Below are 13458 nucleotides of genomic sequence, written 5' to 3' on the forward strand. Positions count from 1 at the left end.
AGGTAGGAGAAGGGATGCTTGCCCTCTCCAGGAGGTACATTCCATAGTCAGGTGTTGCTTTTGAGGGTGCAATAATGATGTTTTGGTTGGTAATAATAGAAAAGTTCATTTGGTAATTGACCTAAACATCTTGGCACCTTTCTTACAAGCCCACTGTCCTCCAGTATTGCCTCAAAATAGTCCTCACCTCTCCCAGCCCCACTCCAGACATATGCTTTTACTGTTTCTTTATGCTGCTTCCTCAATTTTGGAACAGGGTGCCGGTTGTTGTATGAGTACCACCAGGTTTACCTGGTGTAGCTAACTCTGGGCTGCTTGAATGATGGGTCCCGTAGGTCTAATGGATGGTTAGTGGATTCGGTGGATTCAGAAACTGGCCTTCAGTTAGGACTGCCTTACCTGCAGAATACCAGGTGAAGAATACCAGCAGAGTTGCCAGTGAACTCATCTAAACCTTAATCTGCTTTTATTTTCCCAATTTTTCATTTCAAATGAGAATCACAGTGAGGAGGAGAGAGGTTACATTTGGTACTAGCAGCCTTTGTGGGTGCTGGTTCCTAGTCCTCTGAGAGCTCTGCCGTTTGCATTCGTTTCCCTGTATTATAAACAAAACAAATTTTATATAAAGTCACATTTCATTTCTGATCATTTTTAATCTTATAGTGTCATAAGTAGTGCCATTCTCCAGATAGCATGTTGAGTATGAAGTGTACATTAGGTTCTGGAGGGACAGATTAAGTCATGTTTATACTTGTAGATTTCTGAACCATGTTGGAGTGGATCCATATTTTAACCTTTTTCCTAATATTTAGATAGAGTGTACTTCTCGATTTTCAAATGTCACTGTTATGTCTCACATTAAATTTATCGGTATTTTTGTGCATAAAGGTGCTTTTCCTTCTTCTGTATTCTATCTTTAGTGTGAATTCCAAATACTGGAATCCATAGGTTCAAGGATGTGGAGGCTTTTATGTGGCATAGGGACCTGTATAGGGCCTACACGACTGTTCTCCTTTTTTTTCCCCCAGGTAGAATAAGTTGCATGCTTTGAATTGCCTTTGAATCTTCTCGTTTGAATTGTATGACTGCTCCTGCTCCGAAGAGTCCTAATGTTACCTGGTCATGCTTTTTAAGGGACTTGATTTGTGGTTTTAACATCATTTTCTCTCTCTTCCAGGCCAAATTAAAGAAGCGGAAGCCTCGAGTAAAGAAAGAAAACAAAGAGCCCAGGCTGAAAGATGAGCATGGGATTGAGTTTTCATCACCTAGACACTCAGACAATCCATCGGAAGAGGGAGAAGTAAAGGTATGCGGCTGGATTTCAGTTGACAGCTTGCTTGTAGGCTACATTTATTTTGCCAACTGGCATATATAAAACCATTCAAGATGTGTTTGGTTTATATGCAGAGTCAATAAAGTGAAAATAGAATCTATATGTCTTTGCTTAACCCGTGAGAGGGGAATCGGTTCATTTAAGTCGGCCATTGCAGAGTCCTAGATAGTGGAAGTAAATGAAGGGACCCGTGCAAGGTGAAGTGATAAATGGCACATGACACCAAGCCTTGCGGTGAGAAAGGTTAGGGAGTGGTGGGGACTGTGGCTCACCAGGGGCCTTGTGCCTGATGCTGAGGGGCAGCGGCTCTGCTGTTCAGTGCGTCGTGGGCTAACAGAACGCTTCTGTGGGTCAGGTTTGGCCCGGGGCCTGGCAGCTTGTGAGACCTCTGGCCTGAGCAAACTGAAAAATTGGTAGCATTTGGTGTGTTGTTTCAGGGAGTAACAACTTTATGGGATTTTATGTCGTTTCCCTTTGGGTGTGATGGTACTTTGAGATTAGCTCCAAGAGGATCAGCAGTGAGTGCAGAAAGTGGCACGGGTTTGTCATGCATACGCGAATTCAAAAACTAGCGACCTTGACAGTTACTAGGTGGCGGGTATATAACATCTCTGGGCCTCAGTTTTTTCTGTCTGTAAAATGGGAATGATAATGCCTCTGGTTGAAGGGTTGCTGTGAGAATTAGAGAGATGTGAGTCAAGAGCATCTGCGGCTCCAGGCCTAACTGGTTATTTATCATTGGGGAGTTTAGAGTTGTGTGAGTGCATGCATTAAGGCTGTAAGCGTGAAAACAAGCTTCCAAGTGTAGATGTAGTGATGAACCAATGCAGACGGTTGCTCCTCTCTCTAGAAAGTAGGTGAGTAGATACAAAGTTTGTGGCTAAAGCTCATAGCCCTGTTTGTTTTCTAGGATGATGGCTTAGAAAAAAGTCCAATGAAAAAGAAACAGAAGAAGAAAGAGAACAAGGAGAACAAGGAGAAACAAATGAGTTCTAGGAAAGACAAAGAAGGGGACAAGGAGAGGAAGAAGTCAAAAGATAAGAAAGAGAAGGTATCAGTGTCCTTCTACTTACTGAGATACCCACAGCCTCTGAAATTTCTTCTAGGATTTAGAATGGGGTTTGAGGGTCCGGAAATCATCGTCTCTTTATGGGCACATCTAAGAAGGAAGGGTGGGGTTGTCAGGGGGATGCTCGCACCTCCTCTTACAGAGAGGGGAATGTGCAGTTTGGGTGTTTTTTTTTTTTTTTTTTTTTTTTTAATATAGAAGGCCTTTGATCTCTCATAACATTTCAGAGGGGAAGTTTTGAATGACATAGGACAGGTGAGAGAAATCTGCATTCACAGGTAATGACTTGAAATATGTTCTTACGTTCATGGTAGAAGAATATAATCCATAGATGAATTTGAATATTTGACGGGTTTAGGAGTTGAACCAAATATATCCAATGAAGTGTTTAGAGTAGAAATGGATGAAAAACGCTACTATTCTAGAACCTTTGCTTTGGGAGTTTTAAGAAGTTAATTCTAAACCACAGACTTCTGGTAGAGTGTTGCTTGTATGCTTGCTGACTTCTGATGAAATTATTTTGTAATTCACTCTTAATCATTAAAACATACAAATATCTACTATAATCCCATCATCCAGTGATCTCTGTAGTAGATTTCTTGATGAGTCCCTTTTGAACTTTTGTTTTATACGGATGAGTATAAAATGAAGATCAACTCAGACTCTTTGGGTAGTCCTTTCTCCCAAATTCAGCAGTACATCAGAAACAACATTCCAAGTGAATAAGTGTTAAAATCACTTTGAATAAAGAAGGTTCTGTTTGGTTATATATCTTGGAAGCAATTTAAGCTTCCCATATTGAAATCACTTTGAAATTTTTTATGTTAGGAAAACCTGTGCCAGATACCTTTGCATCTGTGCTCCCGCAGAAAGATACTCAGTTTTTTTTTGTAAGTGAAACATTTCCAAAATAAAAGCACGAGGAACAGTGTACCAAACATCCCCTCATCCACCACCCATGTATAACTGTTACCAACATTTTTTCATGTTTATTCCAAGTGCCTTTTGTTTGGCTGGTGTATTTTGTGTTTTGTGCACGCCTTACCGGCACTGTTGAAGCCCCCTCCATTCCTTCTACCTGATTTCCTGACTCTGCCTTCCTGTTTTTTCCTCTCATGGTTTGAAACCTTCCTATCTGTGTTTTTATACTTTTACCATGTATTAAAGAATCGTAAACAAAGCATACTATTAGGTTTTCAAATGTTCATACGTGAAGTCAGTGTATAAGTATGTATCTCCATCCTTCTGCATCCTTTCATGGATAAATGAGATTTATCCATGTGGATTTGTGTGCATTTCAGTCATTTACAGTACTAAAGTTAATACAGATTTCTTGATCAAAGTGTATGTTCATAAGCTCTTAATAAAAGTTGCTACGTGATACTTTACAAGAGCTTTGGCAATTTATAATCTTAGCCTGTTGATGACGTTTTTGTGCATTTTATGGTGAGGGGATAGAAGCCAAAATAGCATTGTTCTGAAGCTGAAGTTATAATTGGTTTTTTGGAGAAAGAAATGGAAATGATGTGTGATTAAGCCATTTGTTAATTGTGTAGATTTGATTACATGGTGTTTCTGAAGACTTCATCTTACCCTTTTTATAAACTGAGTCCGTCACATTTCCCCACTGGAGTGATGTGACATAGGTAAGAAGTCCAGCTTACAAGGCAGGATTGCACAAATGACAATGATTCCTTGTAACTCTTTTTTAAAAGCCTAAAGGTGGTGATGCCAAATCTTCAAGTAAATCAAAGCGATCTCAGGGTCCTGTCCATATTACAGCAGGAAGTGAGCCTGTCCCCATTGGAGAGGATGAGGACGATGATCTGGACCAGGAGACATTCAGCATAGTAAGTCTTAAAATTGAGGGGTGCTGGTGTGTTTGGCCACAGTGCTTGCCGTGGCTCCGTCTTTCTCAGGTCAGCCACACAACCGCAGTTGGCCTGAGTGTTTGTATATTACTTTGGAACACATTGCTTCTACTGTCTAAAGACCTTTTGCTCTGGAACAGGCTGGAAGGAAGAGATTTTCTTACTCACTCTCTGGGGAGAGAGTTTGGGGGATCGATTTCATATCTTGTGCTCCCACTCAGAAAGGCTGCAAGCGGCCCTTAGAGGCATTTGGGAAACCCTAGTGTTAACTGAGGTAACATTTCCTAAATACTTTCTGTGTGCCAGCCCCTGGAGTTAACCTACTGTGTTGCAAAGGGGACTGTTTCTGTCACTGCAGACTTTACATTTGAGTGGGGGAGATAGTCAGATAGGCACACAGATTGTGCTTGTGCTACTGTGATGGGGACGTGCGGGAGGGACAGCAGATTCTCTGAAGATCCTGTGAGAAGGGGAGCGGACCCAGGCAGGGGCTATTGGGAAGGCATGTTTAAGGAGGTGATGTTCAAATTGGGTTCTGAAGGAAGAGGAAGAAGTCACAGGAGACGAGGGCAGAGAAGAACGTGCCAGGGCAAGGCAGCAGCATGCACAAAGGCTGTGTGACAGAACTGCCTATGGTGCAGTAAGGGGGTTACAGAAGGCCACTGTGGCTTGTGTGGTGAGAACAAGGGGACAGCATGACATGAGACGCGGCTGGGGTCCTGGCTGAGTGCACTGGAGCAGTGGTGAGCCTGGTGTTACCTTCCATGCTCTGTACTGCGGTGCTAGGGGCTAAGTCACGGCCCAGGTCTCATGTGGGATTGGAAACAGTCCAGTGTGTCCTTAAGGGCGACCTTAGCCCCTCACCGGAGCTGCAGGTTCTTCACTGGACTGTGTGCTCCATGAGTCCCCTCACCTCCTCTGCCCAACCTTGCATAAATCACAGCTCGCTAGAGCAGTTAATTCAGTCTCAAAGAGAACCTGGTCTTCCAAATCTCAAAATACTCCTGCTGTGTGGCAGCAGAGGGTAGGATACTGACCTCATCCTGTAAGGTAGTCTTCTCGTTACTCCTGTCTCTGTGTTCCCCCAAATCTATACACACATACCTATTTTTTTTTTTCCCCCAACGTTTTTTATTTATTTTTGGGACAGAGAGAGACAGACAGAGCATGAACGGGGGAGGGGCAGAGAGAGGGAGACACAGAATCGGAAACAGGCTCCAGGCTATCAGCCCAGAGCCCGACGCGGGGCTCGAACTCACGGACCGTGAGATCGTGACCTGGCTGAAGTCGGACGCTTAACCGACTGCGCCACCCAGGCGCCCCCACACGTATCTATTTTTTATTCTTCCTTCTCTCATTTATCTTACTCCTCTGTTACTGTTCTGCCCTGAGCTCTCTGATGGGGACTACTTTCTTATGTCAAGTACACTTAGGTGTAAGAAGTGTATCTGAAGAAGTATCTCTAAAGTAAAAGATACATCAGTATTTGAGTATTTAAGCTATCTGAAAGGGGTAAGTTCACTGTACAGCCAGCCGTCTGATCTGTATCCTGGTTTGTCCTTAGCCCAGTATTTCTGAGAGGAAACCCCAGCTAGTGCTTCTGTGTACCATTTTTGTTTTCAGAATGATCTTACATATTGGCTCTTTTAATTGTGCTAAGGATTATGAAATCCTTAAAAAATGTAGAAAAATGTAAAGAATACGAGAGACATTGATACAGGTACCATGAAGCCTTGTCAAATGTGAGTTTTTAAGACTGAGGGTAAAGTTGAAGTCCCTGGTATTTCTGACTCTAAACCCACACCTCTCCTTTCTTACCTCCCCAGGAATAAGGGTGGTTTTAGGTCCAGTTGTCATTCTTGTGCTTGGTTTGAGAGTTTTAGGACTTTGTTTATAAAGACCATAATGGGTCACATAAACAGCCAGGCATTGTTTGTGTGCATTTAGGTCTTTTTCTCCACAACAGTCTTATGAGGTAGGTAGTTATCTCCACTCTACTTATTAAAAAATAAGGTAAAGAGAGTCACATAAGTTGTCCAGTGTCACCACAGTTAAGATGTGGCACAGAGGTTTGACCCAGACAGTTGGGCATGAATGCCTGGGTTCTTAACTGTTCTACTGCACAGCCTCCTAAGTTCCATACGCAGCACATTATCTTGCTCTCCGTATTCAAAGACTTGATATAAATGCCACGCTGTGTATGTCATGTAACTTGATTTTCCTCTCTCAGCATCTCTATTTTTTGAGGTTTATCCATGTTAGTAGTTTAAACTTTCGGGGCGCCTGGCTGGCTTAGTTGGTATAGCATGCAACTTTCGATCTCGTGGTCTAGAGTTCAGGTCCCACGTTGGATGTAGAGCTTGCTTAACAAAAAAATTAAAAATTAAAATAATTTTTTTCGTATTATTCTGTATTAAGACTTCTATAATTCATGGTTTCTCCTGTAGATGAACCTTGAGGTTTTCCAAATGTTTACTACTAAAAATAGCAAAATTGTTTTAAATATTTTATTAAAAAAATTTTTTTTAATGTTTATTTATTTTTGAGAGACACAGAGACAGAATGCAAGTGGGTTAGGGGCAGAGAGGGAGGGAGACACGAATCCGAAGTAGACTCCAGGCTCTGAGCTGTCAGTACAGAGCCTGACGTGGGGCTTGAACTCACGAGCTGCGAGATCATGACCTGAGCCGAAGTTGGATGCTCAACCAACTGAGCCACCCAGGCGCCCCCAAAAATGTAAATATTTTCATTTACACATGTAAACGTTTCTCTAGTTCTGGGTCTTCCTAGGGCTTGCATGCACACCCATCACTTTCCTAGGTACTGTTGAATTAACCTTGAAAGCAATTATGGAGATTTATACACTCCTTTTCACAGTGAACTTGAGTTCCAGTTGCTTCCCAGTCTTAGAAACACTTGGTAATTTCTGACTTCCTAATTTTTGCTTATCTGAGAAGTATGAACTATTGATCAGTGGCATAGGTGAACACTTGTTTTCGTATCTGTTAGGCATTCATGTTTCTAATGAATTGCCTGTGCATATCCTTTGCCTATTTTAGGGTAATTTGTTTGTTCTTACCTTTTCTATAGTGCCCTTTATACATTCATGATAATTTGTTACTCATAACAGTTGTTCTAGGTATCTTCCAGGTTGTGGTACACTTTTCTATTTTGTGTCCTTTTTCTTAAAATTGAGGTATAACTCTGAAAAGTAAACAGAAGGAATTATCACAGAGTGATAGAAGTTTGTGGGGTTTTCATCATTCTGAAATGTCATGATCTTGTGCCTTAGTAGTTTGTTGTGCCAAGTATCTAAGCCATTGACAACCATTCTCTATGTGTCCGAAAAAGTTTTCTTGAATTATTTTGTGGTAATTTCCTCCTAATTCTTGGTTTTAACTTTATGGAACTTTCTGTTTTGGATATTGAACTCTTGGGATGGTTCCCAATATTACTACCTTTTTTATTTTCCATTTCTGCGTTTTAGATTCTACTTTCTAGGAGATGCCCTTCACTTTATCTCACATTATGTCTTTTCTTCTTCTTTTTTTCTTTTTTTTTTGAGAGAGAGCACAAGTGGGGGAGAGAGGCAGAGGAAGAGAGAGAAAGAATCTTAAGCAGGCTCCATACCCAGCACGGCTTAATGCGGGGCTCAATCCCATGATCATAAGATCTTGACCTGAGCTGAAATCAAGAGTTGGATACTTAACCGACTGAGCCACCCGGGCATGCCTCACATTATTTCTTTCAGGCTTTTTACTTCTCTTGTCATGTTTTATTTCCCAGATCTCCCCCCCCCCCCACCCCCACCCCTTCATGGTTCTCTTGAATGTTTTTATATTTCTGTTGAATTTGTTTTCCATCATTCATGTTAGATATTTTTTCAAATGGCTTGGTTATCATTGTCTGCACACATATTTAGGAGTAGGGGCCTAGCCATCTGACGTGGGTGGAGCCTGATCAACTTTGAGTGCTCGCCATGGGTGATGTGGTAGGGCTGCTGCCTTGGGAGGCTTCCAGTGTGTAGTTCCTCCTCTTAGATGGTCAGATTTTGTGGAGAAGAATCCTCCCATCTCCTGAGTGGAGGGCGAAGGCCTGGCTGTCTTCATTCTGGAGTCTGGGAGGCAGAAGGCCAGGTGATGGCTCATCTAGTGTGCATATGTCCATATGCTCCTGTTTCAGTGCGGCAGCCTTGCCTCTTGGCTGTGCCCACGTAGCCCAGTTCAGAGACCTTTCCTTCATACTCTCCAGAGAATAACTTCCACATCTTTTGCTGGGCAGAGTTGGAGATTTGGGCGTCTCTTGTGACTCTGGGTATCAGTTACTTCTAAGCATTGTTGAAAAAACCCAATCCTTAGTTTTCACCCTCTCCTACTTGCAGAGGTGTCTAGAGAGACTCTGGGGGGAATTTTGTAGTATAAACCAGGTTGGTTCGCCTGTTAGGTCTGTTGGGTGATTTCCCTTGCTGCCAATATTTTGTGGCTCTTGTTTTCTCTCTCATTTTCCCTTGTCTTTATGGGCTTATCTCTTTTTAAGACCTTCCCTTTACTGTTGTGTTAGTGGAGTTGGGCAGGAGGAGAAAATCATTCTGGTGTTTAGCCCACCATCTTTATCTGGAAGCTACCCACGTAGTTCCTTATAAGCCTGAAGGACTTGTAAATATTTTATCCTGCAGTTTTAGATAGTTTAGATGGTGGTGAGAAGTTTCTAGGTTAGGTCTGTAATTTCGCTTCTCATCGGATCTTCATAATGGACTTAAGAGGCATTATCATGCCCCTGTTGCAGGTGAGGAAACAGAAGCATTTTGAGCTATAATAAAGGAAAGGTGTAGAGGTCTTCACTCTAAGAGATGCTGTTGGGACCTGCACCTCAGGTTTTCCTGACTTAATACTTACACTTGTTCCCCTGACTCTAACCCATTCCTCCTCTAGAGTAACATGGCGTGAGAGTGGGCCGGGTTTTCTCTGGGAATTTAGGGCACAGGAACCAAAGACAAGGTGTCTTTGCTGCAAGTGTTTTATATCTCTACTCTGTTGGCCTGTTCCAGTGCAAAGAGAGGATGAGGCCCGTGAAAAAGGCACTGAAACAGCTGGACAAACCTGACAAGGGGCTCAATGTGCAGGAACAGCTGGAGCATACCCGAAATTGCCTGCTGAAAATCGGAGACCGGATAGCCGAGTGCCTTAAAGCCTACTCAGACCAGGAGCACATCAAACTGTGGAGGAGGTGAGTGGCCTTGGTCTCAGAATGCCTTGTTTGATTTGACAGTGTATGGGGCAGCGGGGGGGGGGCGGAATCTGTTCTTGTTTTATAAAGGGTGACATAACCACCTAATGAAAATCTTTCCCCCAATAAAAATCATCTATTGGCAACATACCTGCAGGCTTCAATTTCATTTTCCTGCAATAGGTCATTCCACTGAGACCAGTCTTTGAAATAGGTAGGATGATGTCATTATTTTACAAGAGAACAGCAGGAGTACCGAATTTGCTGGCCTATTCTCAGAACAAGGACTTGGTCTGTAAGCCTGGAAGGGATAAAAATCATCTGGTCTCACTACTTCACCCACCTCAGGGTGCTAGTCAGATATAAAAACTATTTGATCAGTTCTTTACTAACACACGAGGTGAAGCAAAGGTTAAAATCACCAGAACTGTGATTTCTCTATCCTCTCTGATAATTAAAAAGAACGCTAGTAGTCATTTGTATTAATACGGTTTAATACAGAACTTCAGTTTTCCCAACGTTTTTTTTTTTTTTTTTTTTTTTTTTTTTATTTATTTTTGGGACAGAGAGAGACAGAGCATGAACGGGGGAGGGGCAGAGAGAGAGGGAGACACAGAATCGGAAACAGGCTCCAGGCTCCGAGCCATCGGCCCAGAGCCCGATGCGGGGCTCGAACTCACGGACCGCGAGATCGTGACCTGGCTGAAGTCGGACGCTTAACCGACTGCGCCACCCAGGCGCCCCCAGAACTTCAGTTTTTAAGGCATATCATGGCTCGTATATATTCATTTATGTATTCACTTAACGATATTTTACAAAAACAACTGGAGTGTCTTCCTCAAAAATCATTGTAACACTGAGTCTCTAAAATCCACAGTCTTTGAAATCCTATACTTCATGGTTAATATAATTATTTAGGTATAATATGCCCAATCTCAGTGGATTGGTTTTGAGTGAAAAATAGATTTAAGAAAACTTCGCCATGATGCTATCTGTAGCATGCTTCACAGCCATTAAAAAGATATTAAGCTTCAAATGTTACTTTTATTCCCCTTTATGCTGTTAACCAGCTTCTTCCTGTACCTAGCTAGCCTCTGGGATGTATTTCTACCCAACTTAATCTCTGTTGGAAGATAACAAAAGGTCATCCTAGTACATAGTCTGTGAAGCTAGGATTCCTCCCGTGACCTGGGGCCTGTCTGTGTTTAATTGTGCCAGGTACTGTGGTCCTGGCTAACAGTAGTTCGTAAGAAGGTCTTTGTCCGCTCAGAAGAGACGGCCCTTGATGAAGTGGTGATTGTGAGACCATGTGTGTGGTAGGTGTTCGACAAAGAGGAAGGGCCTGCAGAAGAGCAGTCGGAGGAAACTCTCTGAGAGGCAGGCGAGTGGGCATGGGCAGGGTGGACTTGCTTAGATGAGGAGAGTTTTCCGGCTTTGGCGAAGGCTTCAAAGTGAGACAGTGAGAAGGGGGGCTGGGAGGTTTTTAGGGTTTAAAGGCAGTTTGTTAAGACCACTGATGGCTTTGCACCTGATGCAGCAGGTTTACTACTTAGGGAACCCGTGGTTCCTGTGGGTGGCGTGACCTGGTGAAACTCTTCTCTTCAGTGTGTGGAGAGAGGTGAGACTCCTTTTCCAGCTCACTGCCAGTACCCCTGCCTCCTTGTTCTAGACACCTGTTTTGCCCAGCACTCTCCTGTTCACTGTAATGCCTTGCTGGGGTGGATGGGGTGGAACTACAGTGGAGGCGCCCCTTGGGAGTTTTCAGGAAGAAAGGATAGACTTTGTGGTGACAACTGGGAGGAGAAGGGGCAGGAGCACGGAGATGCCCGAGTGTATGGAGGTCTCCACCTGGAAGATGGTAATGACGGGTTGGGTGGCAGAATCCAGGAAGTGTAGAACGTGGAGGAAGACTCCAGGGCTTTCCTGAGTGCCAGTGAAATAAGGGATTTTAGCTCGGAAACAGAGCCTTCGTCCCCAGACCCCTCAGTCAAACTCTGTGGACACGGCATCTGAAGGAGTGTTAATGAAACACAGACCTGAAAGAATGTTTCTGTTATTTAATTTCTACACTTGGAGAGTATCCATTGCAGAATTCAGTAGCTTGCCATCCATAAGGAGAATAAAAAGTTATTTAAAATTCTGTAATTTACTAGAACTATTATTATTTTTTTTTTTTTAGGAACCTATGGATTTTTGTTTCCAAGTTTACAGAATTTGATGCTCGAAAATTGCATAAATTATACAAGATGGCTCATAAGAAAAGATCTCAAGAAGAGGAGGTAAAATACAAATTTAATCCTAATTCATACTAACAGATAAAAGCCAGTTTTGCACAGAGCAATTCGTTAGTTACTGTTTTTGCCTGGGGAGATGGTCATGGAATGATACTTTTGGTGCTAGAAGGGTCCCTGGTTCTCTGCCCTCCCCTCACAGACGGATGTTCAGGTCCACCACAGCCCTGCCTCCCTGTACTGTGTGCTCCTATGCCATATTAGCTCTGCGCTTTCTCAGCACACTGCACTGGTAGTGAAAGTGACAGACTCGGTGGCTGAAATAGCCAATCTGTTAGAACCAAAGAGTGTTAAAATTCTGACAAGGTGTTGTTACCTGCATTCTTTTTTTTAATTTTATTTTTGAGAGAGAGCAAGAGAGTGAGAGAGAGAGAGAGAGTGAGGGAGGGAGGGAGGGTGAGGGGCAGAAAGAGAAGTAGACACAGAGTCTGAAGCAGGCTCCAGGCTCTGGGCTGTCAGCATGGAGACTGACGCAGGGCTCGAACTCATGGACTGTGAGATTATGACCTGAGCCGAAGTCAGACGCTTAACCAACTGAGCCACCCAAGCGCCCCTACAGTGCGTTCTTATGCCCATAATCCTATATTCTCTCGTCTTGTGGTAGCTTATAAACGTGGCTCTTGATAAGTCATGTGGGCAGAAAATACTTGTTTTGTTCTTTTCTGGGTCACGTATACTTGGTGTTCCTTCCCGCGTTTGTATGTAACGTCCCAGCTACTCACGTAAAGGATCCAACATGAGAAGGTGCCCAGAAGTTCCTTCCCTTCTTTGGCATAGGGGGATGGGCACATAAATGCCTTAGCTGAATTTGAAGACATGCCCATTCACAGATCTGCTGACCTGCCACATCAGCCCTTTAGGGCCCCCAAATCAGCCATTTAGAGCCAGTCTCTGGACATTTAATACCTCCTCCACTAACCTGTCAGCTCCTCAAAGGCAGAGATATTATGCTTCTCATCCTCTGCTATATCCTCAGTGCCTGGAAAGGTACTGGGCACAGCGAAGGTGCTTAGAAGTATTTGTTGCATAAACTTAACATGCTTAGTAGTGTGTTGTACTGTAGAATAGTATGCTCAAGTAGCTTATAATTTAGAAGAATATGATATGGTAGTAATATATAGAGATAATATACTAGTATCATTGAACGTTAATGTAAATTTTAAGCAGTATAAAAGTTTGCAAGGATAGTCAGGAAAAGCCCGAGGAGGGAATGAAATAGTGGGAAAGACCCTGTAGTGGGGAGTGAAAGTTACGATGAGGGTTTATAGCTGAATACACGATGGTAAAGGGGCCACATTAGTCTAAGTATCAGCAATTAGCATATTGAACAAAAATAGTGGTCCTGCTGCTGGGGTGTGCACTATCACAGCCTTCTGGAGGGACAGTTCAGTCAGATTTGTCAAAAGACAAAAACAGTTCTTCTGAGAATTTAATGAGGTAATTAAGGATTTAAACATGTTTATTGTGGAAATGACTTGAATGCCCAACAATAAAAAATAGATTAACTAGATTATGATATATTCATAATGGGGAATATTATTCGGCCATAATACAATAGTGTAAGTAAGTGTTTACATGAGAAAATTTTCATAATGTGTTAAGTGAAAGAAGAATACCAAATAATATTTTTGTTGTTAAAAAAAAAAAAAAATAACACACACACATATA

General features: G+C 42.6%; 1 protein-coding gene across 5 annotated transcripts in view; it reads left to right on the forward strand.

Annotated features, from left to right (window-relative positions):
• CHD2 (chromodomain helicase DNA binding protein 2) overlaps positions 1-13458 on the forward strand; it is a 124145-nt gene that overhangs the window by 95012 nt on the left and 15675 nt on the right. For 4 of the 5 annotated variants that reach the window (XR_009263852.1, XM_058736694.1, XM_058736693.1 and 1 more), the window contains 5 exons: positions 1178-1306; positions 2244-2384; positions 4118-4252; positions 9321-9499; positions 11679-11778. Coding sequence is in view for 4 of the 5 variants with exons in the window: in XM_058736694.1 (XP_058592677.1) it covers positions 1178-1306; positions 2244-2384; positions 4118-4252; positions 9321-9499; positions 11679-11778 (684 nt within the window). In the remaining variant the exon portion in view is untranslated. The remainder of the gene's footprint in view (positions 1-1177; positions 1307-2243; positions 2385-4117; positions 4253-9320; positions 9500-11678; positions 11779-13458) is intronic. The other variant, XM_058736696.1, reaches the window with a different exon arrangement.

Source organism: Neofelis nebulosa, chromosome 7 (assembly GCF_028018385.1).
Source record: "Neofelis nebulosa isolate mNeoNeb1 chromosome 7, mNeoNeb1.pri, whole genome shotgun sequence".
Lineage (NCBI taxonomy): Eukaryota > Metazoa > Chordata > Mammalia > Carnivora > Felidae > Neofelis > Neofelis nebulosa.